The sequence below is a fragment of the Daucus carota genome, chromosome 9 (genome assembly GCF_001625215.2).
Source record: "Daucus carota subsp. sativus chromosome 9, DH1 v3.0, whole genome shotgun sequence".
Lineage (NCBI taxonomy): Eukaryota > Viridiplantae > Streptophyta > Magnoliopsida > Apiales > Apiaceae > Daucus > Daucus carota.
This window is the reverse complement of record NC_030389.2, coordinates 25,995,804-26,023,253: the sequence shown is the minus strand read 5'-3', so window position 1 is coordinate 26,023,253 and position 27,450 is coordinate 25,995,804. Positions and strand designations below refer to the sequence as shown.

Here is a 27,450-nt window from a genome sequence, read left to right as displayed (position 1 = left end):
GTCTAATAAACTTTGTTCATTTTTCGTTACATAAATCACTGTTAAATATTTTCCTGCTGCAAAATTTTCCCCGGTACTTTATAAGTTGGTAAATGAATTACCATGGAATAATCTGAGATCACGAAAAATATGAGCACACATTTAACTAAAAGACTTTGTATCATTCTGTGATCCAGATTCCGCCACAGACTTGGTGTGTAGCTGCGGATGGAGCAACTATTGATAAGCTTCAGGGATTTATAGATTTTTCTTGCGGAGGAAAGATAGATTGTCTTCTCATACAGCCCGGGCAAGCCTGTTATGAGCCAAACAATCCAAGAGCACATGCATCTTGGTGTCTTGATGCCTATTACAGAACTTATAAAACGTGTGATACTCTTGGTACTATTGTTTACATAGACCCTTGTAAGTCACTAGCTCTCTCCTTTTCTATATTTCATTTCTTTCTTTCCTGAAGTTGCGATTTTTTTTGCCATTGTATCTTAATGTATATTCTTTTGTTTCTGCAGCTTATGGAGACTGCCTTTACATTTAGTTCCGATATGTGGGAGTTGTGATGAAAAGAGCAGACTTTAATTTGTTGTATAATGTTCGAAAAAATGGATTTCAACTCTCTTAAGAAAAATTATAAAAAGTAAACATAAATTAATGCCCTCTCTTGTTTTTTCTTTAAATTCTATTTAAAATCAATGATCAGCACTTCAATGAGTATTTTGCATAAGAATTCATTTATTGTTAGTACTGATTTCGAACAATTAAAAACTTGTGATCGATACACAACATATATGCGTCTTAATCTCAAATCAGAACATATATATTTGTGCAGGCATCAGCATAAACTCTGGGGATAAGAAGGTATATCTAAAACAATCTGTAAATGTAACTAATAATGAAGAAATTAATAATGTGGATCAATTTTTTTAGAGACATTATTTTAGTAGAGAGCAATAGATAGAGTAATCTCTACAAGAATTGTGAAGATATCTGGTTATGAATGCAATCTTGAAATCTTGCAATGCTCATGATCAATTAAAGCTTCATACAAAGCCAGGAAAGACACAGTTTTACTATTCAAAGCAGTGTAACAACAAAAGGCAAGTAAACAAATTACATGACAAAATTAAGTTCATTCTTGAGCTCTGTAACTCTGTTTACCCATGGACTATGCGCTCTCTGTTCTATAGAGGTTCGGTGCTCAGAATACTCTAACATGAGGTAATTTCTCTTACGTATGGTCATCGCCATTTATATAAGGATAAACAGAAGGAGAAAATAATACTAAAGGGAAAATATAAAGAGAAAAACTGCAATGAGCATACTCTCATGGAAGAGAGGTGCATAGAAAAGCAAAGTACATTATTATTTATTGATCACCAAACCTGTCTAAATGTTACATTTAGTTCCGGGCTTTCTTCCATTTGAGGGGTTTCACAACTTCCCAAGTGAAGTCGGAATCGTCTCTCCCAAAATGCCCATATGCAGCAGTCTTCAAGAACCTGCCGTTCCCTCCTCTCTTTAGGTCCAAGTGAATTGCAATCATTCCAGGCCTGAAATCAAAACTTTCCTTTACAATTTTAAGAATTTCCTTGTCTGGAATCTTCCCTGTTCCATATGAGTCGACAAAAACTGAGAGTGGCTCGGGTACACCAATAGCATAAGAAACCTGAACAATGCACCTACGAGCAAGCCCACTTGCAACAATGCTCTTAGCAGCCTGTCTAACAATATAGGCTCCACTCCTGTCGACCTTGGTGGGATCCTTTCCGGAGAAGGCACCACCACCATGGGCTCCCCAACCACCATAAGTGTCAATGATGATTTTACGACCAGTGAGACCTGCATCACCATGGGGACCTCCAATCACAAATCGGCCAGAAGGGTTCAGGTGGAAGATGGTCCTCTGATCAAGGTATTTTGCAGGGATAATAGGCCTGATCACATGCTTCTTGAGGTCAGCAGCAATCTGATCATTAGTGACAGTTTCGTCATGTTGAGTGGAGATGAGGACTGTGTGCACGCGAATTGGAACCATTGCCCCCTTATCATTGTAATACTCAACTGTCACTTGGGTTTTACCATCAGGCCTCAACCAAGCACAGGTTCCATTCTTGCGGACCTCAGTGAGGCGCGCCCCAAGCTTAGTAGCAAGAACGTGGCTAAGAGGCATCAGCTCGGGGGTCTCATCCGTGGCATAACCAAACATGTGACCCTGATCACCAGCTCCAATTTCTTCAGGACGCTTGGTAAGATGGCCATGGACACCCTGAGCAATATCAGGGCTCTGTTGCTCAATCTGGACTAGGACCTTGCACTTATCAGCATCTAGGCCAACATCGTCAGAAACAAATCCAATAGTACGACAAGTATCTCGTACAATCTTCTCATAATCCACCTTAGCTTTGGTTGTGATTTCACCAAAAACCATGACCATGTTGGTCTTTGAGCAAGTCTCACAAGCAACTTTACTGTCAGGATCTTGCTGGAGGCAGGCATCTAGCACTGCATCGGATATCTGATCACAGAGCTTATCGGGGTGACCCTCGTTCACAGATTCTGAGGTGAAAAGGAAGGTATCCATTCTCCCAGGCTACAAATTACAGTCACAATAAATAAAAATCAGCAATGCATACAATTTAAATTAACTTAAATCCAATAGAGTTGACAGCGGACAACAATTTTAATAGATTATAGATGTACACAATTGCAGCAGCACGAAAACAGTATCCTTTTTAGTCTTAGCATTGAACATGGAAAAATCAAGATTTTTTCCGAAGGAAGATAAGCCCACATATTATTAGCACTTAATTATTATGAACTAATTAAAGTAATCAGTGCATGTTCAAGCTCTTCTTTAACATTTCTTTTTACCTAGTGTAACACATCATGAGGGAAGCTATCTACAATACAATTAAGTTCAAGTCCTCTCTTACTAAATTCAACTTCACATGTCCTAAAAAACCTTAAGCTGATAGGAAGAGGGCTCTCTTGTCTTAAAACCTTAAGGTGACAGGCAAGTCCGGTCTTAAAATCACATATATTCAACAACAAATTCTTCAAATTCAACTAAAACACCGGCAAAAGTTCATAATTTTATGCTTCAAAATGCGCATCTTTCCTCATCCAAACACTCTTAAATAAAAAACCCAGAATTCATACCTCAAAATTAACCCGAATATATCAACAACAAACAGTGGCGGAACCAGGACTAAAAGTCAGGAGGGGCTGAAAAATATTTCGTCATCTATACTTGCATAAATAGCTTTCTCATCAATATATATCATGATAATATCATTCATTCATGCATCTTCCATCCTGTTACGCTGATAAGTCTTGATTGCTTTCATAGCAAAAAAAACTCTCTCAACAGTAGCAATGACAACCGGTAAAACCAGAGCTAACTCAACCACAAGATAAACTAAGGGATAAGTAGTGTGTCTGTGTGTTTTAACCATCATGACAGAAAGATTTCCTATATTTTGAAGTCCAGATTAATTGCCGCTCTCATATCATAGATAAAATTGTATAACTGATTTGGCAACAACTCCAAGTCTAGTAAAGAGAAATCCTTTGAATAAAATTGTGCAAGGCAGACCAGTTTTGAGTTATTGAAATTTGAAAATTAATTTCTAGGATTTAAAGAGCCAATACAAAGTAGTAGCTCTATGTTTCCTAGCACCTCTTCAAGAACTTAAGAGCTCTATTTGCTTCCTCAACAATGAGGAGCACACTTTCCCTCTTAACTATATTTTATATTATTTTTCTAATGTACAAAGTACTCGGCATGCATCATACAGTTTGCATGATCTAGTTGCTCTGAGTGTATCTGTTTGAATGTATTTGTTAATTAGACTCTCTTTAGACTAAGTGCCTTCTTTTTTCTTCTTTTATATTAAGTTCCTCTCTATGACATTTACAATTCAGCGGGGCTAATAAAATTATATTGACATCACAAATTCAGCGGGGGCTGAAAAAAAATATACACTGTATTTTTGAGGTTAGGGGAGGGCTCTAGCATCCCCTAGCCTCCCTCTGGTTCCGCCACTGACAACAAAAAAGAAGAAACAGAGCAAGCTCACAAGTCACACCAGTTCCAAAACATGCATATATTAAACCATAAACGTAATATATCCATGCATACCTGTCACCTGATATATAGAACTGTCTAAAAGAACAGAGGATGTATATAGGTAAGAAACAGAGGAAGAAACTGATGATGGACGAGTCTTAGCTTTGTGGGGAATCATGTATTTATAGGTGGATCATCAACTGATGAAAGTCAGCCCACCTAAAAGTTGGTGGGAAATGTTAAAATTTAGCCACCGTCAGATGAGAATAGCAATGATATTTGACGGCTGAGATGATTTTGAGTGGGTGTCACTCGTGTGAGTTGGTGGTTTATGACTTCACCAACTTTTATTTACATAGCTCAATTTCTACGTGCTGTAAACTTTAATGCTCCTGTTTGGGTAGGCTATTTTTAAAATTTTAAGTTTTTAATTTTAAAAAATTATAAATTTTTATAATATTTTTAGATATAAATTTTAAGGCAACATTTTATATTAATTATTTAGTAAAATGATAAGGGGTTATTTCAGAGAAAACATGTGCTTTTCTAGAAATAAGCCCTTGTCTCTGGTAAATATATCACACGTTCGCCTGCTTTCGTTTTCTTGTATCATGACCTATGGTATATTTATTTATTTTAATTTTTTTACCGATTGTTAATACTTAAATATTTCTGACCGATTGTTATGTAAATTGTGAACATTTTGCTTCTATTTCACTAACATAATAATAGAAAAGGTCGCATAAAATAATATTTAATTTATAAAAATTTTGTATGTATATATTTATATCAGTTTTGTAAATATTAATTTATTATATTTATAATTACATTCCCATATATTAATGTGTAAAATTATTTTAATTTAAAGAAATGATAAATATTAAATAATAGATTCTACCGTTGGAATCTAGAATTTATTAATTTGTTCTAAATAATAAAATTAATATTATATATATACTTACTCCACTAGAAAAAATCTTCTTGAACTAGGAAAAAAAAAACTAAAATCGGATTTCAAAAAAAAAACTCACCGAATGATACGAAAAATAAAATTCGAATATCTTTAAGATCATATATCGGAAGGTGTGAAAGTAACATAATATAAAGACGGGGAGCCTCTATTTCCCCTCTCACCATAATATAGTAATTGAGACATATGTGCGCATGTATGCGATATTCTTCCCATGTACATATACATAATCGTTATCGTGTATAGGTTCATCGGTTAATTTCATATATGAACCTTTTTTCATTTCAGATTTCAAATATGTTTAATATTTTATTCTAATTATTATTTGTCATCTTCATTTTTCATTAGGAAGTTTTTTTGGAGGTCCCAAAATTTCTCAAGTGCATTTTCTCTCGATTTCATTCACACACACAACTATATATATATATTCACTTCATAAAATTTTAGTTATCCGATCAAATACATAGTCACTGTATTTGTCATGCACTAAGTCCGGAGTATTTACGGAAACAGCCTCTTTACTCATTGTAAGATAATATATGAGAAGGTATGAATTTAACATAATATGAGGAGGGGAGCCTCTGTTTCCCCTCTCTCACCATAATACACTGATTGAAATATATACGTGCATGTATGCGATATTCTTCCCATGTACACGTTCATCGGTTTATTTCACATATAAATTTTTTTTCATCTTCGATTTCAGATGTTTGATGTTTTATTCTAATTATTATTTGTCATCTTCATTTTTCATGGAGAATTTTTTTTGAGGTCACAAAATTTTCCAAAGTGCATCTTCTCTCTGCTTCATTTTCATTCATTTATACCTTCACTTCATACAAATTTAGTTATCCGATCAAATACGTACACACTCATTCCATTATTTCATATCGCTTCGCTAATTATTTTAAATTATACATATAAATTGTTTCACAACAACTTGTGCGGAGAGGTTGAAAAGTAAAAATAATATAAGAATAATCATCCAAAAACATTAGCTTTCTACTAGAATTCTCAGAGTATTGCAACGGAATTTAGGAACGGAAATAAATCTGTCGTTAATTACTGGCGGAAAAACAACGGTTTGAGGGAGGATTCTTGACAACAACACTCATGACGTTTTGCTAACGATTTATTAATGAAAATTTACAAACTGAATCAAGCTGTCGCAAATGTTGGCGCGAAAACTCCCGCACAACCTTTCCAAAGAAATTGTGGCGGAATTAGTGACAGATTTCACGAGCAGTCAAAATTTCGAGGCAAAATATTCCCGCTTAAATATACTGATGGAATTAGCAACGGAGTTCAATTGCAACGAGGTCGTGACCGAATTCTGTCGAAAGTTAAAAGTCAACATTTTTTTCTTCCGTTGTAAAATCGTTGTAAATTCTACATAGGTCGCCTTCTATTTCGTTGCTAAACCGTTGTAATTCTACATACGTCACCTTCTATTCCGTTGCTAAACCGTTGTGGTTTTGGATCGGTCGTCTTTTGACTGTTGCTAAACTGTTGTTGTTTTGGATCGGTCTTTTGTCCGTTGTTAATCCGTCGGTACCGCTACACTCGACACAATTTGTAGATTGCTGACGGAAATTTCTGTTGCAGAATGCGATTCTGTTGAAGTGTTTTAGTATGGGTTCGAGCATAAAGATGTAGGATCAAGATTCTTATGATTTGAAATGCAAAAACATCAAGAGTGAAAAGAGTCACAATCATATATATTTTGCGTAGGACGGTCAATAACGGTCGTCATTCGGTATTGTATCACTTCCTGTTTTATTTTTATGCATGTATATTGTTATACACGGTTTATTTGATGTTACATTTTTGTTAGTGTTTATTAAAAATATTTGTACATAATATTTATATTTTTATTCAGATTTTTTTTTGAAAAATAATATATAAAAATATATATTTAAATTACATATAAAAAGTCTAATCAAATATTATTTTAAAAAAGAGGGAATATTGATGATTTGAAGGAGTGCTATATAGTGGTATTAAGTGGTTGTCATGAGACTCGTTGAAATAAGTCATCATGTTCTCATATATGGAAGAAATTAAAAATTTTAAAATTTATAGTCTCTTTATTGTTTAAGATTATCTAAAAAAATAATTACAAAAATCTATATAAAAATGTAATATTTTTCGAGATGTTTTTGAAATTGAGAGGTCACGGCAACTGCCCTGCTCCGTTAGTTAATGGCCGGCCTGGGATTGAGACAGGGAAGTCTAGTGACAGTATCCTAACTCGTGGCAACCAGTCAACCGCTAGTCATAAATCATGCACAAAGTCAAGCGAAGAGAATGCTTCAAAATAGAATTATTACTCGAATCTTATGTGGAAGAGTCAACAACCAACATAGTACAATGTACTAAAAGAAACAGAGTAAGTAGTTATAAATGCAGCCAACAAGATGATAAGTTAAGTTCCATGTTAGAATAAAAATGTTAACAGTGATCCAGCTTCCCGGAGCTTTCTTGATCTTATTGACCATTATGTTAGGAGTTCTGTCAGACCCTCAAATTGTTCTGTTGAGGCAAGACTGCACTCGGCAAACTCGGATTCGTGTTGAGATGTCGGTTTTCATGAGCAATTATAACAGAACGTTTGATGAAATCCGGAGACAGTTGTCTAACAACCAGAATTTGCACTTTGCGACGACTGTTGAAACGGATGTGTATGGGATGGTTCAGTGCAGGAATTATCTTTCCAGTGCAGATTGCATCGCTTGCCTTGATTTTGCCCGGGTTCAAGTCAGGCGCAATTGTCCTGATAATGATGGTGGTCATGTCATATACAAAGGCTGCTTCCTCAGGTTTTTTCAGTTCGTAATTTTAGCTTGATCTTTTGGGCATCTACAAACTAGGAACAGCAATTGATACAAAAGTTTCAGGTCACAATACTATAAGTTTTTCTAAAGGTGATTCTAATCTCCACGTCCATAAATTAGAATATAATATGATCCTGATAAGCCGCTGAGGTTTTAAGAAAACTGATCACTTAACATGATATCAAGACTCAGACTCGGGTTGGACTATCTGCTGACTCTCAATATTCTCATATTTAATTATGGACATGAAGGCAAATTCATGTCCCTAAAATGGCCTTTTGGAGAATTGGTCACTCAACAACCTCGTTTAGATATTTATCTTAGTTCCAACTACTAACAAATCATGACCCTTTGGGGCTTCTGACATAACTCTAGTATAGATGAGCTTTTAAGTGATTAAAACGTTCACCTGTTACTGACTTAGTGCTCTGAGTACTAATAATAAAATTTGTGAAGCTTATGATGATGTGATGTTAATTTGTTTTTCTCTGTAATAGATATGAGTCGTACAACTTCTATACACAGAGTCTACTTGTTTCATTCGAAGCCTCTGCTGGAATATGCAACACCAATCAAAGTAAACTTCAGGCTGCAGCTTTTAAACCAGTGGTGGAAGGGATAATGACAGATCTTGTAGCTGCAACACCAAAGATAAATGGCTACTTTGCAGCGACTACAAGGCCAGTGTCTAGTGGTGGTGTGACATCAAAAGTTTACGCTGCTGCACAATGTGTGGAAACTATCAGCCAGAAGGATTGTCAGAGTTGCTTGACAATAGCGTATAATAACTTGCAAAATTGCCCTCCTGGTTCCGAGGGTAGTTCTGCTGATGCCGGTTGTTTTCTCAGATACTCGGATGCCTCATTCTTTGCTGATAACATCATAATCAATATCACACCCTACCTACGAGGAGGTATTAGCCTTAGAAGTTTTCAGATCTCAAATAGCTAATAATAAAATATTCGTAATTTATGGATGAAAAATTGTTAACTTTGTATATTCCAGGAACTTCAAGCTCAAAGACAACTATTATAGGGGCTGTAGTCGGTGTTTTATGCATCTTGCTCATACTTGCAACCAGGGCCGGCTCAACCAAATTTGGGGCCCTAAGCAAAACTTAAAAATGAGGCCCTTCCATATTTATATATAATTTTTTTTGATATAATATAAAATTATTAATATAAGACTTTTAACTCAATATTGGATGTTGAACGATGAAGATGAGAAAGATATCAAAAAAAAGATTATAATAGTTCAGTAGCCGGTCGTTGAGGAAGAGTTATAAATTGATAAATTGATGTACACACAACAGTGAAAACTAAAAATAGAAGCTCAAACACTAATTTCATCATAATTATTTGTGATAATATATATATATATATATATATATATATATATATATATATTAATTCTTTTGAACAAATATTCATATAAATATGATAAATATTATTTATAGAAACATAATAAAAATAATTTATATTTCAAAAATCTTTCAGAAAAAATGATACTTTGCTTAATTATTCTCATTTTTAAATAATAAATCAAATTTTTTTATATTAATTAAATATATGAAAAAAATTAAAAATATTTGGTAAAAGTTTGTTTTCAACAAATTTTTAATAAAACAAATATTAATATTTATGTATTCAGATATATATAAAAGGGTTTTAAAATTTTGGGGGTCTTTTTTTGTTTGGGGGCCCTAAGCCCCTGCTTAGTTTGCCTTATGGTAGAGCCGGCCCTGCTTGCAACACTTTTGTGGTACCAATTCGTAAGGAAGGCGAATGTAGCTCAGAGAGGTATCTATTTCTTCTTATAAAATCCTCATGGACCTATATGAACAATATATTTTTGTATGTAGCTAATTTTTCTGTATTTTTAGGTGATATGTTAGGGCTATCCAAGTTGCAGGGGCCAGTTACTTACAGCTTCAAAGATTTGAAATCGGCTACAAGGAGCTTCAGCGAAGACTCTAAAATAGGTGAAGGAGGTTATGGAGATGTGTACAAGGTGATATTCAATTTACAGCAATTTCTTTTTCTTTTTTTTTTTTGCCGCGAAATTTACAGCAATTTCACTGATGCAACATTGCTGATTTACTGTCTAACCTTCTTCTGGTTACTTTAATGCATAGGGCATATTAAAAAATGGTGATGTAGTAGCTGTAAAGAAACTTTCTGTTGGTACAAGCAAAGCCAAGGAAGATTTTGAGTCTGAAGTTAAGCTTATCATTAATATTAATCACCGGAATATCATTCGTTTATTAGGCTGGAGTCGCAGAGGATCCGAGCTCCTTCTTGTGTTCGAATACATGGCAAATGGAAGTCTGGATACATTTCTTTATGGTCAGTGTCCATTTACTTAACACTTATTGCTACTGAATGTTCAATATTAATAACTATACAAGATATTGTAAACGTTAGGTGTAAAACGGGGGATTCTCAGCTGGAAACGACGGGTTGATATTATTCTTGGCATAGCCCGGGGCCTTGTGTATCTTCACGAACAGTTTCATAAATGTATTATACATCGAGATATAAAATCAAGCAACATCCTACTAGATGATGAATATCAGCCAAAAATTGCAGATTTCGGGTTGGCAAGACTTATACGTGATGATCAAAGTCATGTTAGCACTAGATTTGCTGGGACATTGTAAGTTAGCCAACAATGCCTTCACTGTTTCTAGAATCTGTTTGCTGCTTTTAAATTTGATTTATAAATGTTTTAGTTCAGTATACCATAAAATATATCAGATATTTTAATTAAGGGTTGAAAAACAATCTCATTGTACCAGGGGTTACACAGCACCAGAGTATGCAATCCATGGACACTTGTCGGAGAAAGTTGATACCTACGCCTTTGGTGTCGTGGTCCTTGAAATTGTGAGTGGCCGAAGGTGCACCAATTTGAACATCAAGTCTGACAACGGTTCCCTCCTTGAACATGTAAGTGAAATCTATTTTGTATAATAAACTAGCCATCTGTCTACAGAAAGAAAGTTTTAATTTAACGACTATACTTAATCTAGGTAAAAGTTAACATCTCACCTGGTTATTTGCTAACTTTTTCTTGTAATGTTGCAGACATGGAATTTGTATTCAGATGACATGCATTCGGATTTGGTTGATGAGAATTTAGATCCAAATGAATATAACACCGATCAGGTTAAAAAGATCATCGAAATTGCTTTGTTGTGCACTCAGTCACCAACTTCTATGAGGCCGACAATGTCTGAAGTAGTTGTTCTGCTTACAAATGATAGTTCCATCAAGCAAAAACCAGGAAAACCAACTTTATTCTAGTTAGTTAGAGGACAGGGCGAGATGCGTATTTACTACTTCATCAGCACCAGCAAATTAGATAACATGAACAAAAAGATACGAAGTTACAATGTACCAAAGTATCTCCATTGCAATAATAAAAGAAAGAGCTGTATTCTAAGAATATCCAATTTTGTATTCTTTTGAGAGTAAGTTATATCAGTACTCGCAACTTTCTGAAACTTTTGTTACAATAGGGAGCTCATATGTTTAATGAGTGCTGAAGCTGTGAAGATGATTGCTCAGGATTTCGATCTAGTTTAATAGGGAACTAATTATTTCGTTCTTGATGTGTAAGATAATGATTCAATTGAGAAATTTTAAAACTCGGTGACTCACTTGCAAGTTACTATTAATTAAAGTGATGAATTAGCTATTTTCCCTCTTTTTGTTTTGGGAAGGATGGAGTAACATTTACTTCAAAGGAGAATCACATAGACCTGGGGTCCTCCAGATATCTCAGTAGAAGACTTGGAAGAGTCAAGGCAAGTCATGAGGAGACTAGTGCATGCTTAATATTCTTGGTGCATTAAATGCTTAATATATCTGTTGAATATTCTACTGCAAATACTGTCCAAGTGATTGACACAAAGACAAATTACAAATGTATGCATGAAGCAAAATGTTTATGCATCCATGTTCTGGAAAAATGAGAAGGATCATATCATTGACAATGATCATCGGAGTTTTCTTGATGTCATTAATGGATATTAGAGGTGTTTTAGCAGACCCTCAGACTAAATTGTTAAAGCAAGCTTGCAGTGAATTTGCAATTGGTGTTGAGATGTCGGATTTCTTGAGCAGTTTCAACAAAACGTTTGGAGAAATCAGGAAACAGTTGTCCAACAGCAACATTCACTTTGCGACTGCGGTTCAAACTGATGTATATGGGATGGTTCAGTGCAGGAATTATCTTTCTAGTGCAGATTGTGTCGCTTGCCTTGATTTTGCCTGGACTCAAATCAGACAGAATTGCTCTATCGCTGATGGTGGTCATGTCATCTATCAAGGCTGCTTCCTCAGGTCTTTAACCCACATTTTTACCTTGATCATTTGTTTCTGCATCTAGGAACAAGAAATTAGAATGGAAACAAGAATGTTGAATTGATCATTTTAGCAAACAAAGGACAACTAAATCATCAAAAGCAGAAGCTACTTATTCTGTCTAGCTAGAAACATCTTACACCATGACTAGAGAGAACTACGTTTACTTGTATCGTAGATATTCATTAAGTAACCAATTGGTAGCTTTACAAAAATTATGATACTATCCAGTAATTTTCTATAGATACATGTTATGGATCCAGGTAAAATGAGAAATTTGGGTGAAATATAAACAAAGATGATATTAATCTGTTTTTTCTCTGTTTTTACAAGGTATGAGGTGCATAACTTCTTTACACAGAGGCTGCTGGTCACATTTGAATCCACTGTCTGCGACCAAGGAAAATCTGAGGCAAAGGCCTTTAATCCGGTGGTGGATGGGTTAATAACAGATCTTGTATCTAGCACACCGAGGATTGATGGTTTCTTTGCAGCAATTACAAGGCCAGTGTCTAGTGGTGGTGCGACGAAGACAGTTTATGCTGTTGCACAATGTATTGAAACTATAAGCCAGAAGGATTGCCAAAGTTGCTTGACAGCCACTTCTAATAACATACAAAGCTGCCCTCCTGCTTCTGGGGGAAGCGCTACTGATGCGGGTTGTTTTCTTAGATATTCTGAAACCTCCTTTTTTGCTGATAAGAGCATAATCAATATCACAACATATCTACCAGGAGGAGGTGGATTTATTTCTGAATCAAGGATCTAGTCATTATCAGTTTAGCTTTACAACATGAAAGACCATGTAATATAAGTATAAAGTACTTCATACTTTTCAGGGAATTCAGGCTTGAAGACAACAACCATTGGGGATGTAGCTGGTGGTATATGCATTATTATCCTCATACTTGCCGTGCTTTTATGGTATCAATTGATCAGAAAGCGTAAAATAGCTCAAAGAGGTATTTAAGAAGGCTTTCAATATTATCTCAGATGGAGCTTCATGAAGACCTACTTTTTGCATGTAACTTGTTTTTTCTCTGAATACCAGGTGATATTTTTGGGAAAAGCAAGTTGCAGGGCCAAGCTATTTACAGATTTAAAGATTTAAAATCAGCGACACAGAGCTTTAGTGAAGACTCCAAAATTGGAGAAGGAGGTTTTGGAGATGTATACAAGGTGATCTTATATTTACGGTCACTCCTACCTGATCCAATATTATGGTTTACTGTCTCAATTTCTTATTCTTCTGGGTATGCTAAAAAATAGGGTACGTTGAAGAATGGTGATGTAGTTGCTGTAAAGAAACTTTCACTTGCCACAAGCAAAGCCAAGACAAATTTTGAGAGTGAAGTTAGGCTTATAAGTAATGTTAATCACCGAAATATCATACGTTTATTAGGCTGTGGTAGCAGAGGGTCACAGCTACTTCTGGTGTTTGAGTACATGGAAAAGGGAAGCCTAGACAGATTCCTATATGGCAAGTTTCTGCTTTCTACTCTTATCTTATAATATATCTTCCATAATGTTAGAATATCAAATAAGATCCTGATCTTTTTCCCTGACATAGGTGAAATGGTTAGTATTGACAGGGAACTGGCCTGCTAGCCCCGATTTTCATATAATGTGTTACGGACACGAGCCCAAAAGATTCTTGTCTTTTCCTAACACCTTAAGGTTTAAGGAAAACTCTTTTGATAAAGTTTATGAATTGCAGGTGCAAAACGGGGTTCTCTTAGCTGGAAACAACGAGTTGAAATAATTATTGGCATAGCTAACGGCCTGGCTTATCTTCACGAGCAATTTCATATATGTATCATACATCGAGATATAAAATCAAGCAACATTCTACTTGATGATGATTTTCAACCCAAAATTGCTGATTTTGGATTGGCAAGACTTATGCGCGATGATCAAAGTCATCTTACCACTAGATTTGCCGGGACTTGGTAAGTCAACTAACATTAATTCACTTCACTATACCTGAATTCTTATAATATTTTAGATGCTGATTTAAATCGCATTCTTTGGGAAATCTTGAAACACGTCGAATTTCTCAACAAAGACTATTTTAATATGCCAGGGTTTACACAGCACCTGAGTATACAATCCATGGGCACTTATGTGAGAAAGTTGATACCTAGAGCTTCGGCATTGTGGTCCTAGAAATTGTTAGTGGCCGAAGATGTACCAACTTAAACATTGAGCCTGTCACTGATTCCCTGCTTGAACATGTAAGCAATTTCTTGTATTATTACCTTAACTATTGCTTTAGCTTAACGAAGGAATCTGGGGAGGCCCTGAACTTCACGGGCCCCAGTCAAAATCGGTTTATGGTGCCCTAATTCATATATATTTGCATGTACTACAAATTTATATATAGATGATTCTGAAATTTCGGGGTCCTAAACTTTTTGGGACCTAGACACCAAACTTGTCCGCCTATAAACAGGCCCACCCGGAAGGAATAGTAGTATCTAATCTATTAAGTAGACACATTTTACCTGGTTAATTGTTAACTAACTTTATCTATCACAGACATGGAATTTGTATAAACATGACCTGCATTCGGATTTGATCGATGAGACATTAGACCCAGAAGAATATAATACAGATTGCTCTGATGCGTACTCAGTCGCCAGCTTCTGCGAGGCCAGCAATGTCTGAAGTAGTTGTTTCGCTGACAAAACTTCCATACGGCAAAGACCTCCACCAGGAAAACCAACTATATTCTAGTTAACTACAGATCAAGATGAGAGACATTTACTAGTCTTCAATCTTCAAATATAAATTCACTAGCAATGTACTTAAGATGCAGATTTACTATGTAATAAATGTTCACTTTTCTCTCAATGAATAAAAGAAAGAAACATAAAAATACAAAATTTCAGTAGGTAATTTAACCAAGTGTATGTATTACTCAATAATAAGATTACTTAGACTTCTGGAACTATGGTAAGAGTAGCAAAGCTCATGAAGACTACTTGCATTTGGTTTATACATGTGATTTTTAAATTGAAATTTTGTTCTCAAATGACGTGACATTAGTGATGTGACTGAATAGAATGATAAAATTCAGTGTATGTAAAATTTCAAGTGCTAAAACAGAACAGATTATCTCAGAAGCCTGAAGAAGCTCATTTTGAAGTTTGTTCATATTAATTATGTCAAATAAAATCATAAATAGTTGGATTTATGTGGTGTTAGCATGGTTGTAGAATTTGGGAATCGAAACTAATCGGTTGACCTGTCGATTTAGGATTTATCGGGGATTTTTGCGAGATTTTTTCGATAAATCAGGAATTTTTATTAAATCAGAGTGTAATTGGTAAATCGGTAATATATTTTTTAAGAATTAATGAGGAATTTTTCAATAAATCAGGAATCTTTAGAACACTCGTGTTAGACTTTAATACTCTGTAAGCCACTTGTGAATATACTGCAAATGTTTGTAATGATTGAGACATCGCATTAGGGTGGCTGTTAACTTCGATGGCTTTTACTACTCATGAGTCTTTTAAAAGTCAAGCAGCCAGAATGTTATAATTTATGAATAGTCAACTGCAAATTGTGTCCATGTGTTCATAGTTCATGTTCTGGCAAAATGAGCAGGATCATTTCAATGGCAATGACCATCCTGCTCCGCGGAGTTTTCTTGATTTTCTTGATAAATATCGGAGGGATTCTATCAGATCCTCAAACTAAATTGTTAAAGCAAGATTGCAGCGGGTTTAAAATTGCTGTTGAGATATCGGATTTCTTGAGCAATTTTAACAGAACATTTGGAGACATAAGGAAACAGTTGTCCAATGACAGCAACATTCACTTTGCCACCGCGGTTTATACTGATGTGTACGGGATGGTCCAGTGCAGAAATTATCTTACTAGTGCAGATTGTGTTGCCTGCCTCGATGTTGCCTGGACTGAAATCAGACGGAATTGTTCTACTGCTGATGGCGGTCATGTCATATACGAGGGCTGCTTCCTCAGGTCTTCAATCTTTATCTTAATTATGTTTACTTGGATCATAATTATTCATAAAGTAAAAAAAAAAAAAAAAAAGTAGTTTTAAAATATTATGATCCAATTAGCTGGTAATTTTTTCATATTTATCTGGTGACTTGGATCATATTGAGCCAGAAATATAAACAAAGATGATATGAATTTGTTTTTTTTCTGTTTGTACAAGGTATGAGGCGCATAACTTCTTTACGCAGAGCTTACTGGTGACATTTGAATCCACTGCTGGTGTATGCAGCCCTGACCAAAGTAAATCTGAGGCAACAGCTTTCAATCCGGTAGTGGATGCGTTGATAACTGATCTTGCATCTGCCACACCGAAGATTGATGGCTTCTTTGCAGCAACTACGAGGCCTGTGTTGAGTGGTGGTGCCACGACAACAGTTTATGCTGTTGCACAATGTATTGAAACTATAAGCCAGAAGGATTGCCAAAGTTGCTTGACAACCGCGTATAATAACATCCAAAGCTGCCCTCCTGCTTCTGACGGAAGTTCTGCTGATGCTGGTTGTTTTCTAAGATATTCCGATGCCTCATTTTTTGGTGATAAAAGCATAATTGACATCACACCGTATCTTCCAGGAGGAGGTGGTTATCTTTTAAAATGATTCATATGATTTAAATCGAGGGTCTAGACCATGTAATTGTAAACTTTGTATGTTTCAGGAAGTTCAAGCTCGAAGACAACGATTATTGGGGGTGTAGCTGGTGGTACATTCATTCTTCTGCTCATCCTTGCTGTGCTTTTATGGTATCAATTAATAAGAAAGCGGAAAATAGCTGAAAGAGGTATTTACCAAGGCTTCTAATATCACCTCAAATGAAGCTTCATGAAACCTACATTTGCATGTAACTTGTTTTTTTTGAATACTAGGGGATATTTTTGGAATAAGCAAGTTGCAGGGGCAAGTTCTTTACAGATTCAAAGATTTAAAATCAGCGACAAAGAGCTTTAGCGAAGACTTCAAAATAGGAGAAGGCGGTTTTGGAGATGTATACAAGGTGATCTTAATTTTATGGCCATTCTTACCTGATACAGCATCTGTTGGTTTACTGTCTTAAGTTCTTGTTCTTCGGGATATGCTGATAAACAGGGCACGATAAAAAATGGTGATGTGGTTGCTGTAAAGAAACTTTCAATTGCCACAAGCAAAGCGAAGACAGATTTTGAGGGTGAAGTTAAGCTTATAAGTAATGTTAATCACCGCAATATCATACGTTTATTAGGCTGTGGTAGCAGAGGGTCAGAGCTACTTCTTGTGTTTGAGTACATGGAAAACGGAAGCCTGGATACATTCCTATATGGTAAGTTTCCGCTGACTCATTACTTATAAGCCCTAACACATATTCCATAACAATAATTAAGAGTACAATGCAGGATTGAAATTCTGATGAAAGGTAAATTGCAGGTGCAAAACGGGGGTCTCTTAGCTGGAACCAACGCGTTGAAATAATTATTGGCATAGCCAAGGGCCTTGCCTATCTTCATGATGAATTTCATATAAGTATCATACATAGAGATATAAAATCAAGCAACATTCTACTTGATAATGACTTTCAACCCAAAATTGCGGATTTTGGGTTGGCAAGACTAATACGCGATGATCAAAGTCATCTCACTACTAGATTTGCCGGGACTCTGTAAGTCAACCAACACTTGCTTCACTGTTACTTGAATTCTCTTGCTATGTTATACTTTGAGAAACCATTTAGCATATCGAATATCTAAGAAAGACCATCTTAACATGCCAGGGGATACACAGCACCGGAGTATGCAATCCATGGACACTTATCTGAGAAAGTCGATACCTACAGCTTTGGCATCGTGGTACTAGAAATTATTAGTGGCCGACGGAGTACCAATTTTGACATGGAGCCTGTCACTAATTCCCTTCTCCAAGATGTGAGTAAATTTTTGAATTATAACAATATTATATTTGTACCTGATTATTTGTTAACTTTCTTTATCATACTGTCACAGACGTGGAATTTGTATGAAAGCGACATGCATTCAGATTTGATCGACGAGACTCTAGATCCAAAAGATTATAACATGGATAGTGTTAAAAGGATCATAGAGATTGCTCTGATGTGCACTCAGTCACCAGCTTCGGTGAGACCAGCGATGTCTGAAGTAGTTGTTTCCCTTACAAATGATAGTTCCATGGTGCCAAAACCACCACCAGGAAAACCTACTTTATTCTAGTACTGTAAATTAAAGAACTGTAGAGGTGCAATATATATTCTCTGCTTAAATTTGTGCTATAAATTCAGTAGCAATGTACAAAAGATACTATTTTACTATGTACTAAATATACATTAATTCTCTTATTATTTAAAAGAAAGAAAAATAATAAAACAGAAATGTTGTTTGTAATTTAACCCAGTCTTAGGTAACTCTGATGATTGACAAGTTTCCAGCTCTATCATATGTAATTTTGGCTAAAAGGCTTAGTAACTTCAAAGTTAGACATGTTTCATAAATCCAAGTACACATGACGAAATTAGGTAAAATAAAACCGAGATGATATAGTATTGAATGTTTCTTGCGCTATGTAAGGTATGAAGCAAGAAACCTGTTATAAACAGAGTATGGGAGCTGCAATTGAAGCAACTGCAGTGGTCTGCAGCCCCAGCCAAAGTGAATATGGAGACGGCTTTTACTTCAGTGGTTAAAGGGTAACTAAAGGATCTTGTAGTTGTCACACCAAAAGATTTGTTGATTTTAGATATGGTAAGTTGATTTATTGTATGAAAACATGCATAAAAGGAATTAATTTTACCTATAGTTGTTTGTTACTCAGTGTTCTGAATTCAAATCTTATTGAAAATCAAGCGGACCAAGAAAAGTTAACCCGAAAGGACACCTTACAGGAACCGAAACAAAGGACGTTGATGAAATACCATCAACAGGAAACAAACAATACATTTCTTCGACAAATTGAAGAAATCGTTAATATAGAAGGAACGAAATTAATAAATTAAATTGAAGTTGCATACGTGGACCAATGACCACCAATATTCTAGTAGCACTCAAAACCTGATGGGAGTTCCTTGCCGCAGTTGTTAAGAACCAAGCTGAGTGCAATAGGAACATTCAATTTGATTCCGAGGATGTTGGCTTTAATGGCAGTACATAGACACAGAGCAGCCTCAAGATCAACAACGCCTTTAATGAGACTGCAGCATGGCAATGTTGGAGGTGATCCAACAACGACATTGACCAAGTTAAGCACATTGGCACATACTCCTAACTTCAGTGGATCGCATTTACTTACAGTGTAATAAGTGGAATCTGGTATAGGGGTAGCGCCAGTGGCACTGACCACGGCAAAGAAGAGAAGGTTGAGTGAGAGAAGAAGGGTTAATGAAGCTGTTTTCTTCGATTCCATCTTCGAAAAGCTGATTGGTTATTTCCTTAATTTGCTTCTACTACTTACGTTGCGCTGTTAGACAAGTGTATGTTTGTTGGTGATGGACTTTGTAGCTAACTTAAAACACATATTTATAGGGTTCCAAGAATGCAGAAGTATGTATCAGCTAGATAAGCGCATTTGCAGAAAGGTAAGGTGGTCACGTCCTGTGCGTACGTAGCACAGAAAGAGCTGTCTGTTGTGATAAATTATACCAGTAATCTTTAATTTAGGAATCAGGGGGAAGATGTGCATTGTCGTGCATATCTTTAATCCTTCATTAAATTAAACTAATACATTAACGTTGGTTTATATATCATCACTCATGACATGAATCTAAAGTATCTAGTTTTTATAGTTAAGCTTCAAGGTGTCAAATTGTTGCTCCTTTATAATCAGCTAGCTGTGAATCTACAGATAATTTTAATTGATCATGAATTGTTAGTTTATGAACCAGGAGGAAAATGTGGATTCTCCTGCATCTTTGATACATTAAAAAAACCATACAAAAGATTCGATCATAATGATATCATGGAACGGTCTTCTAATCCATGCATATATCGTATTGACAATAATTCATAGACGTGCTAGGGTGTTTCTTATCTTGGTCAGTGCATGTGACACTAGCCCGAGCCCTGATATACCAAATCCACCTCCTACTCCTGCAATACCAGCTCCTCGTACTCCTATCTCGACTCCAGCTAATTATCACAGAAAAGGCTCAAAGGATTCACTTAAATCAGTAGTCGTGAATGTGCTTAACTTGGTTAACTTAGATCACGAACAAACACAAGGAAAGCCAACAGCCAATGTCTTCAGCAAATAGAAGCTATTCCTACTGATAAAAATGCTTCAGTTAATAAATAGTCAGAAATTCCAATCAGAGTTAAGTATGCATGAAATGAGATAAACGACTAGAGCTGTTCACGAACCGAGCTGTTCGCGAACAAGCTCGAGCTCGGCTCGATAAAAACTCAGTTCGGCTCGGTTCGTTAAGAACTCGAGCTCAGCTTGAACACATAAATGTGTTTGTTAAGAAAATGAGCTGCTCGAACTCGTTCGGTTCGAGCTCGACTCGTCTCGTATTTGTTCGTGAACAAACTCGTGTCCGGCTCGTTAGTTAACGAGCTCGAGATCGAACACAATTTTTTGTTCGATAAGAAAGCTCGGCTCGGCTCGATAGGAAAAAATTTAAAACTCGGCTCGGCTCTGTTCGTGAACAACCCTATGTAAAACGACTGTTATTTTTTACGACAGTGACAACCCCTGCTATAAGGTATGCAAAATAGGACTTCACTGAAAAACAAATTGAGTAAAATCTTCTCGTGCATTAATATTTCCCAACACCTGAAGCCAGCATTATTAAATTCTTACATATTATGATCAACCAACTACCATATAGGTTCACAATCAGAAGAGATGACTTGTACTGGACGATCAGAAACAGAGTTACTCTAAATCCCAAATAAATGGAATGCATAAATGTCGTATATGGCCAAACTACAGAGAGTTGATAAAACGCTGATAAAATAGTCAATAGATGATCTCTGAGGTCGACTCTTAAGGAATATATGTTATGCGTGTAATGAATGAAACAGGAAGCTATAGTGACAGTCCTCGAAACGTTTATGGAATAGTCAGCAGAATAGAACATTTCTTTTATTTACCTAAAGACAAATAAAAGGGATAGCCTACAAGATCATAAATCCTTGTTTTTGAGTAATGAAAAGGACCATATCAATCATAATGTTCCTCCTCCTCAGCGGCCTTTTCTTTATATTCTTGATGAATATTAGGGAAGTTTTATCAGACCCTCAAACTAAATTTTTGAGGCAAGATTACAGTTGGTACTATTCAGCTTAAAATGAAACGTTGGAATTCCCCAGGAAAATTTAACAAAACGTGCAGTGACATTAGGAAAAACTTGTCCAACGATAGCAACATTCACTTGAAAGAGCAGATCAGATGAACTTATATGGGATGGTCCAATGCAGGAATTATCTGTTTACTAAATGATAACTCCAGATCCCGTCTTACTACTTTCGAGCCCGCTCTTACTCTCACGCCGGAGGCGCCTCGGGGTCCAAACCCCCCCTCCGGCGTTGTTTTGCAGGCACCCCTCCAGCAGCTACACCGCAAGACGACGGAGCACGGCGGAGAAAGGGGGCGGAACGGGATCTGGAGTTATCACTAAATATCATATGGGCTGCAATTGAAGCCGCTGCAGCAAAATGCAGCACCAGCCGAAGTAAATCTGAGGGGACAGCTTTTACTTTAGTGGGGAAAGGGTTGGTAAAAGATCTTGTAGCTGTCACACCAAAAATAAATGGCTTCTTTTCAGCGACTACAAGGTCAGTGTCGACGTTGGTGCGTCAGAAACAGTTTATGCTATTGCAAAATGTCGAAAACTATAAGACAGAAGAATATCATCAGTTGGTTGACAATAGGGTATAATCACATACACACTTGTCCTCCTGGTTCAGATGAAGGTTATACAGCTCCTGGTTTACAGTTGATTCCGCTTCTTTTCTCAGATATTCTGATGCATAATTGAAGTCCTTAAATCTCAATATTTAACACGATATGTTCTGCAACCAAAACATATTGATACTACTCCAAGGAGTACTAAGCTACTTAATTGTGCAATAACAGAAGTAAAAAAATATGGAAGTTTTTTCGAATATTCTTCACATTTTTAAAATTTGTTGATTTATCATATATAGTTTATATTATACGAGACAATTTTCTTTTTAATATGAAAACAGGCATATAAAAGAGTCACTCAGTATTCTGAAGTCATATTCTATTGATAATTATTCGAACCAAGAATTAAAATTTTACCCAAAAGGAAAGATTACAAGCCCCAAAACAAATTAAGGAAGCTGAGATGAAATACAATCAACAGGAAACAAACAATACATTTCTTCAACAAATTCAAGAAATGTTTAATATAGAAGACAAGAATTTAATAAATTAAATTGAAGTTGCAGACGTCGACCAACAACCACCATGAAGATGGTATTTTAGTAACACTCAAAACCAGAAGGGAGTTCCTTGCCGCAGTTATTAAGAACCAAGCTGAGTGCAATAGGAACATTCAAGTTGATTCCGAGAATGTTGGCTTTAATGGCGGTACATAAACACAGAGCAGCCTCAAGATCAACAAGGCCTTTGATGAGACTGCAGCATGGCAATGTTGGAGGAGATCCGACAACAATATCAACCAAGTTAAGCACATTTGCACATACTCCTAACTTCAGTGGATCACATTTACTTACAGGATAATACGCCGAATCTGGTATAGGTGTAGCGCTAGTGGCACTGACCACGGCAAAGAAGACAAGGTTGAGTGAGAGAAGAAGGGCTAATGAAGCTGTTTTCTTGGATTCCATTTTCGAAAACCTGATTGGTTAACTCCTTAATTTGCTTCTAGTACTTATGTTGCTCTGAGAGAGTAGTGAATGTTTTCTAGTGATGGACTTTGTAGCCAACTTGAAACACATATTTATAGGGTTCCGAAAATGTAGAAGTATGTATCTTCATCTTTGTAGAATCTAGAAAATGATATACTAAACATATGGGAACAGCTAGGTAAGCATTTGCAGAAAGGTAAGGCCAGCACGTCCGGTGCCTACGTAGCACAGAAAGAGCTGCCTGCTAAGATAAATTACACCAGTAATCATTAGTTTAAGGATCAGGAGAAACATGTGCATTGTCGTGCATATCTTTAATCCTTCATGAAATTAAACCAATACATTAACGTTGGTTTTTATATTTATTAGAATCGTACATACCTCGGATTAATGTTTGATGTGAGCTCGCCTATTTTAATTAAGAAACACCCTAGCACCTCTCTAAATTATTGTACATGCCATATATGCATGAGAAGACCATCCCATGCATGATACAATCCACATGTTCCTCCTGATTCATAAACTAACCACAGATTCTGCTACTTTTCTATATTATGTTGCTATCCTTCTTAGGCCTTAGCTCATTAATCTGAGGTTTATAACTAATTTATTTTTTCATTGTAGGTTAAATTAAAATCCATAATATATAATTATTTTTTTTATTTCTTACCACAAATGATATACTATAATTATTATTTTTCGATGTTATAGTATATATTAATATATTTAAGATTAATAGTTATGTTAAGTACTATATTGGAAATCACATGGTTAGACAACACCAGAGTATGCAATCCATGGACACTTGTCTGAGAAAGTTGATACCTACAGCTTTGGCTTTGTGGTACTTGAAATTGTAGGAAGGTGCACTAGATTAACAACGAAGCCTACTACTGGTTGCCTTCTTGAACATGTGAGCAAATTCCTGTACTATAAAACTATAACTGTTCCTTCACTTTGAACGTGAGAAGTAATTTGTTGACTGTATGATGATGACAATTTTAATTTGCTATATATGAATTTGCTGATTTGCTTATCATGATGTTGATTCTTTAAATTATCTGACCTTGCTTAACATAATGTCAGTTACAGGCATGGAATTTGTATGTAAATGACATGCATTCCGATTTAATCGATGAGACTTAGGTCAGGGACGAATATATCATCATTAATGCTAAAAAGATCATAGAGATTAGTCTGATATTTACTCAGCCGTCAGCTTCTGCGATGCTTGCAAATGAAAGTACAGCCAACCTAAAACCAGGCAAAACCACTTTATTCTAGGTAGAGACAAAGACACTCATCATTGCCATCCAAAACAATGTACACAAAGATGAAATAAAAGAAATAATAATTTACTCAGTATTAATATGAATTCAAATTTTATTGAAAATCAGTTGCCCAAGAAAACTTAACCCCAAAGGAGACCTTACAAGTGCTGAATCAAAGGAAGCTGATGAAATACCACCAAAAGGAAACAAACAATACATTTTTTTGACAGATAGAAGAAATCATAAATAGATAAGATAAGAATTTAATAAATTAAATTGAAATTGCAGATGTCGATGAATGACCACCATGAAGATGAATTTCTAGTAACACTCGAAACCAGATGGGACTTTCTTGCCGCAGTTATTAAGTACTAAGCTAAGTGCAACGGGAACATTCAATTTGATTCCGAGAATGTTGGCTTTAATGGCGGTACATAGACACAGAGCCGCCTCAAGATCAACAAGGCCTTTAATGAGACTGCAACATGGCAATGTTGGAGGAGATCCGACAACAACATCAACCAAGTTAAGTACATTGGCACATACTCCTAACTTCAATGGGTCACATTTACTTACAGTATAATAAGTGGAATCTGGTATAGGGGTAGCGCTAGTGGCACTGACGAGGGCAAAGAAGACAAGGTTGAGTGTCAGAAGAAGGGTTAATGAAGTAGTTTTCTTGAATTCCATTTTCGAAAACCTGATTGGTTAACTCCTTATTAATTTGCTTCTAGTACTGATGTTGCTTTGAGAGAGAAGTGTATGTTTGTTGCTGGTGGACTTTATAGCTAACTTGAAACACATATTTATAGGGTTCCAAGAACGCGAAAATATTATAATAAAAATATGGGATGAGCTAGATAAGCATTTGCAGAAAGGTAAGGTCGTCACGTCCTATGCGTACGTAGCACAGAAAGAGCTGTCTGTTATGATAAATTACACCAGTAATCGTCAGTTTAAGAATCAGGGGGAAGATGTGCATAGTCGTGCATATCTTTAATCCTTCATTATATTAAACTAATACATTAGCGTTGGTTTATATATCATCACACTCTATGAATCTTAAGTATCTAGTTAAATATTAAGACGAGAATAATAACTCTTGTTGTTGTTAGTTAAGCTTCAAGGTGTCAAATTGTTGTGGGTTTATAATTAGCTGTGAATCTGCAGATAATATTATTAATTGATCATGAATGGTTAGTTTATGAACCAGGAGGAACATGTGGATTCTCGCACATCTGTCACAATTCAAAGAAACCATGCAAAAGATCGATTGGACCATCACGACATCTTCTAATCCATGCATATCTCATATGTGTTGGAAATTAGCAAGCAAATACACATTTATACTGTATATGATTAACAGCTTCGAAGATAAAACACCTCTCATCGATGCGCTCACCTAAGAACAAAGAAAATTGTAGACGGCGGCCTGCATGCGCGAGACACATGATAATATCATGCACACCCACATTGAGCAAACATCAACACCATGCACACTCACACACCTTTGTAGTTGTGCACTACACATGCATGCATGTGATACTCAAGTTTTCACAACTTAATCAACCACATAACTCGTTTCAAGCTAGCCATTTAAACTCAATTTATTTATGAATTTCACTAAGAAAATGTCTTAGGTCCAAACTTGAAATTTTAAATTCTCGTAGCAAAAAACAACCTTCAACTATTAGTTCCCGTAAATTACATCAAGAATATATTAATATTATATCTCAAACTTTTCATTTTCTAACAGTATGTACAATAATTTATAGACAAGTTAGGGTATTTTTTAATTATGCCAAGTTCACAACAACAGTTCTTCCTTATATCTAGCACTAAGCAATTTCCGTCCTTACGTAAAAAGTCGATATCTAGCACTAATCAATTTCCGTCCTTATGTAAAAAATCGATACCAAAAACAATGTTGCCGTTACCCTCACTACAACAATTCTGAGAATTTTCCGTCATAAGTTTAGCGCTCCGTCTTTTCAGTCGTAAGATATCCGTCGTAAATGCTCAGAATTGTTGTAGTGAATGTTAGCATGATCATGCCTTGGTTCTTCTTTCCCTTACTTCTCACACGAGTTCATTATTAGAATTAATAGTATTTGCAATGATATAATACAAGAATCACAACTATTTATAACTGGCAAAATATGGTCGAGAAATGAACGAAAATAGCTAATTTCAACCAAAAATGATCCGGTCGAGATTAACAAAACGGACAAAGTTAATATAATTTAAACTGAATGCAATCTAAATTAATTTTGACCATTAATTTTGGTCGAATTTATAAGTTCAATCAAGAACTTTGAAATACTATATTCGACGAAATTCGGTCGAATTTAACATACCACAAGTTAAAAAAAAATGTGATATGACATAAAAAATAATAATAATTTACTCATTATTAATATGAATTCAAATTTTATTGAAAATCAGCAGGCCCAAGAAAACTTGACCCAAAAGGGTACCTTGCAAGCGCCGAGACAACAAAGGAAGCTGATGAAATACCATCAAAAGGAAACAAACAATACATTTCTTCGACAAATTGAAGAAATCATAAACAGATAAGATAAGAATTTAATAAATAAAATTAAATTTGCAGATGTCGATGAACGACCCCCATGAAGATGATATTCTAGTAACACTCAAAACCAGATGGGAGTTCCTTGCCGCAGTTATTAAGAACCAAGCTGAGTGCAATAGGAACATTCAATTTGATTCCGAGAATGTTGGCTTTAATGGCAGTACATAGACACAGAGCAGCCTCAAGATCAACAAGGCCTTCAATGAGACTGCAGCATGGCAATGTTGGAGGGGATCCGACAACAACATCAACCAAGTTAAGCACATTGGCACATACTCCTAACTTCAATGGATCGCATTTACTTATCGGATAATAAGTCGAAGCTGTGGACTCTGGTATAGGAGTAACGCCAGTGGCACTGACCACAGCAAAGAAGAGAAGGTTGAGTACCAGAAGAAGGGTTAATGAAGCTGTTTTCTTAGATTCCATTTTTGAAACCTGATTGGTTATCTCCTTAATTTGCTTCTAGTACTGATGGTGCTTTGAGAGAGAAGCTGATGGAC

General features: G+C 35.8%; 9 protein-coding genes across 20 annotated transcripts in view; 4 read left to right on the top strand and 5 right to left on the bottom strand.

Annotated features, from left to right (window-relative positions):
* Positions 1–665, top strand: part of LOC108202724 (3-hydroxyisobutyryl-CoA hydrolase-like protein 5) — a 33,701-nt gene extending 33,036 nt beyond the window's left edge. For all 9 annotated transcript variants that reach the window (XM_064084652.1, XM_064084656.1, XM_064084651.1 and 6 more), the window contains 2 exons: positions 177–405; positions 510–665. In XM_064084652.1, the coding sequence (XP_063940722.1) occupies positions 177–405; positions 510–535 (255 nt within the window). In that variant the 3' untranslated portion in view covers positions 536–665. The remainder of the gene's footprint in view (positions 1–176; positions 406–509) is intronic.
* A 608-nt stretch (positions 666–1,273) lies between these two features.
* Positions 1,274–4,253, bottom strand: LOC108202159 (S-adenosylmethionine synthase 3). Of its 2 annotated transcripts, none has more exons than XM_017370542.2 (2): positions 4,146–4,253; positions 1,274–2,587 (listed from the first exon to the last, which is right to left on the bottom strand). In XM_017370542.2, the coding sequence occupies exons 1-2, from the start codon at positions 4,242–4,244 to the stop codon at positions 1,397–1,399; spliced, it is 1,290 nt and encodes a 429-aa protein (XP_017226031.2). In that variant the 5' UTR covers positions 4,245–4,253; the 3' UTR covers positions 1,274–1,396. The 2 variants fall into 2 exon arrangements, with proteins under 2 accessions (XP_017226031.2, XP_017226030.1); XM_017370541.2 differs by having other exon boundaries at positions 4,139–4,219.
* Positions 4,254–7,387: 3,134 nt separating this feature from the next.
* LOC108200947 (cysteine-rich receptor-like protein kinase 42) lies at positions 7,388–11,386 on the top strand. 3 transcript variants are annotated; one of them, XM_064084547.1, is made up of 9 exons: positions 7,388–7,855; positions 8,368–8,783; positions 8,876–8,948; positions 9,623–9,669; positions 9,753–9,880; positions 10,005–10,215; positions 10,459–10,525; positions 10,668–10,818; positions 10,957–11,386. In XM_064084547.1, the coding sequence occupies exons 1-9, from the start codon at positions 7,485–7,487 to the stop codon at positions 11,173–11,175; spliced, it is 1,683 nt and encodes a 560-aa protein (XP_063940617.1). In that variant the 5' UTR covers positions 7,388–7,484; the 3' UTR covers positions 11,176–11,386. The 3 variants fall into 3 exon arrangements, with proteins under 3 accessions (XP_063940617.1, XP_017224709.1, XP_063940618.1); XM_017369220.2 differs by having other exon boundaries at positions 7,390–7,855; positions 10,294–10,525; positions 10,957–11,375; XM_064084548.1 differs by having other exon boundaries at positions 7,712–7,960; positions 10,294–10,525; positions 10,957–11,374.
* Positions 11,387–11,734: 348 nt separating this feature from the next.
* LOC108200803 (cysteine-rich receptor-like protein kinase 42) lies at positions 11,735–15,091 on the top strand. Its single transcript, XM_017369056.2, has 8 exons — positions 11,735–12,216; positions 12,571–12,977; positions 13,077–13,199; positions 13,289–13,416; positions 13,507–13,717; positions 13,955–14,186; positions 14,321–14,471; positions 14,776–15,091. Exons 1-7 carry the CDS (start codon positions 11,816–11,818, stop codon positions 14,379–14,381), a joined length of 1,563 nt encoding a protein of 520 aa, XP_017224545.1. The 5' UTR covers positions 11,735–11,815; the 3' UTR covers positions 14,382–14,471; positions 14,776–15,091.
* A 616-nt stretch (positions 15,092–15,707) lies between these two features.
* On the top strand, positions 15,708–18,634 carry LOC108200763 (cold-responsive protein kinase 1). Its single transcript, XM_017369011.2, has 8 exons — positions 15,708–16,227; positions 16,427–16,845; positions 16,924–17,046; positions 17,132–17,259; positions 17,352–17,562; positions 17,667–17,898; positions 18,010–18,160; positions 18,239–18,634. Exons 1-8 carry the CDS (start codon positions 15,842–15,844, stop codon positions 18,461–18,463), a joined length of 1,875 nt encoding a protein of 624 aa, XP_017224500.1. The 5' UTR covers positions 15,708–15,841; the 3' UTR covers positions 18,464–18,634.
* A 426-nt stretch (positions 18,635–19,060) lies between these two features.
* LOC108201353 (14 kDa proline-rich protein DC2.15) lies at positions 19,061–19,738 on the bottom strand. The gene has a single exon (XM_017369645.2). It carries the CDS (start codon positions 19,647–19,649, stop codon positions 19,281–19,283), a length of 369 nt encoding a protein of 122 aa, XP_017225134.1. The 5' UTR covers positions 19,650–19,738; the 3' UTR covers positions 19,061–19,280.
* Positions 19,739–22,487: 2,749 nt separating this feature from the next.
* On the bottom strand, positions 22,488–23,127 carry LOC108201352 (14 kDa proline-rich protein DC2.15). The gene has a single exon (XM_017369644.2). It carries the CDS (start codon positions 23,060–23,062, stop codon positions 22,694–22,696), a length of 369 nt encoding a protein of 122 aa, XP_017225133.1. The 5' UTR covers positions 23,063–23,127; the 3' UTR covers positions 22,488–22,693.
* A 1,548-nt stretch (positions 23,128–24,675) lies between these two features.
* Positions 24,676–25,044, bottom strand: LOC108201350 (14 kDa proline-rich protein DC2.15). The gene has a single exon (XM_017369643.1). It carries the CDS (start codon positions 25,042–25,044, stop codon positions 24,676–24,678), a length of 369 nt encoding a protein of 122 aa, XP_017225132.1.
* Positions 25,045–26,807: 1,763 nt separating this feature from the next.
* On the bottom strand, positions 26,808–27,376 carry LOC108201349 (14 kDa proline-rich protein DC2.15). The gene has a single exon (XM_017369642.2). The coding sequence runs from the start codon at positions 27,374–27,376 to the stop codon at positions 26,999–27,001; it is 378 nt and encodes a 125-aa protein (XP_017225131.1). The 3' UTR covers positions 26,808–26,998.
* Between the last annotated feature and the right edge of the window lie 74 nt (positions 27,377–27,450).

Excerpts from the sequence above, each read along its gene's own strand:
- LOC108200803 (XM_017369056.2), top strand. The coding sequence starts at position 11,816 with ATGTTTATGCATCCATGTTCTGGAAAAATGAGAAGGATCATATCATTG. Across the intron at positions 12,217-12,570 it reads TATCAAGGCTGCTTCCTCAG|GTATGAGGTGCATAACTTCT; the intron begins GTCTTTAACCCA and ends TGTTTTTACAAG. Across the intron at positions 14,187-14,320 it reads ACTAGATTTGCCGGGACTTG|GGTTTACACAGCACCTGAGT; the intron begins GTAAGTCAACTA and ends TTAATATGCCAG.
- LOC108202159 (XM_017370542.2), bottom strand. The coding sequence starts at position 4,244 with ATGATTCCCCACAAAGCTAAGACTCGTCCATCATCAGTTTCTTCCTCT. Across the intron at positions 2,588-4,145 it reads TAGACAGTTCTATATATCAG|CCTGGGAGAATGGATACCTT; the intron begins GTGACAGGTATG and ends TGTAATTTGTAG.
- LOC108201353 (XM_017369645.2), bottom strand. The coding sequence starts at position 19,649 with ATGGAATCGAAGAAAACAGCTTCATTAACCCTTCTTCTCTCACTCAAC.
- LOC108200763 (XM_017369011.2), top strand. The coding sequence starts at position 15,842 with ATGAGCAGGATCATTTCAATGGCAATGACCATCCTGCTCCGCGGAGTT. Across the intron at positions 16,228-16,426 it reads TACGAGGGCTGCTTCCTCAG|GTATGAGGCGCATAACTTCT; the intron begins GTCTTCAATCTT and ends TGTTTGTACAAG. Across the intron at positions 17,260-17,351 it reads GTTTTGGAGATGTATACAAG|GGCACGATAAAAAATGGTGA; the intron begins GTGATCTTAATT and ends GCTGATAAACAG.
- LOC108201352 (XM_017369644.2), bottom strand. The coding sequence starts at position 23,062 with ATGGAATCCAAGAAAACAGCTTCATTAGCCCTTCTTCTCTCACTCAAC.
- LOC108200947 (XM_017369220.2), top strand. The coding sequence starts at position 7,485 with ATGTTAACAGTGATCCAGCTTCCCGGAGCTTTCTTGATCTTATTGACC. Across the intron at positions 9,881-10,004 it reads GTTATGGAGATGTGTACAAG|GGCATATTAAAAAATGGTGA; the intron begins GTGATATTCAAT and ends TTTAATGCATAG. Across the intron at positions 10,526-10,667 it reads ACTAGATTTGCTGGGACATT|GGGTTACACAGCACCAGAGT; the intron begins GTAAGTTAGCCA and ends TCATTGTACCAG.
- LOC108201349 (XM_017369642.2), bottom strand. The coding sequence starts at position 27,376 with ATGGAATCTAAGAAAACAGCTTCATTAACCCTTCTTCTGGTACTCAAC.
- LOC108201350 (XM_017369643.1), bottom strand. The coding sequence starts at position 25,044 with ATGGAATTCAAGAAAACTACTTCATTAACCCTTCTTCTGACACTCAAC.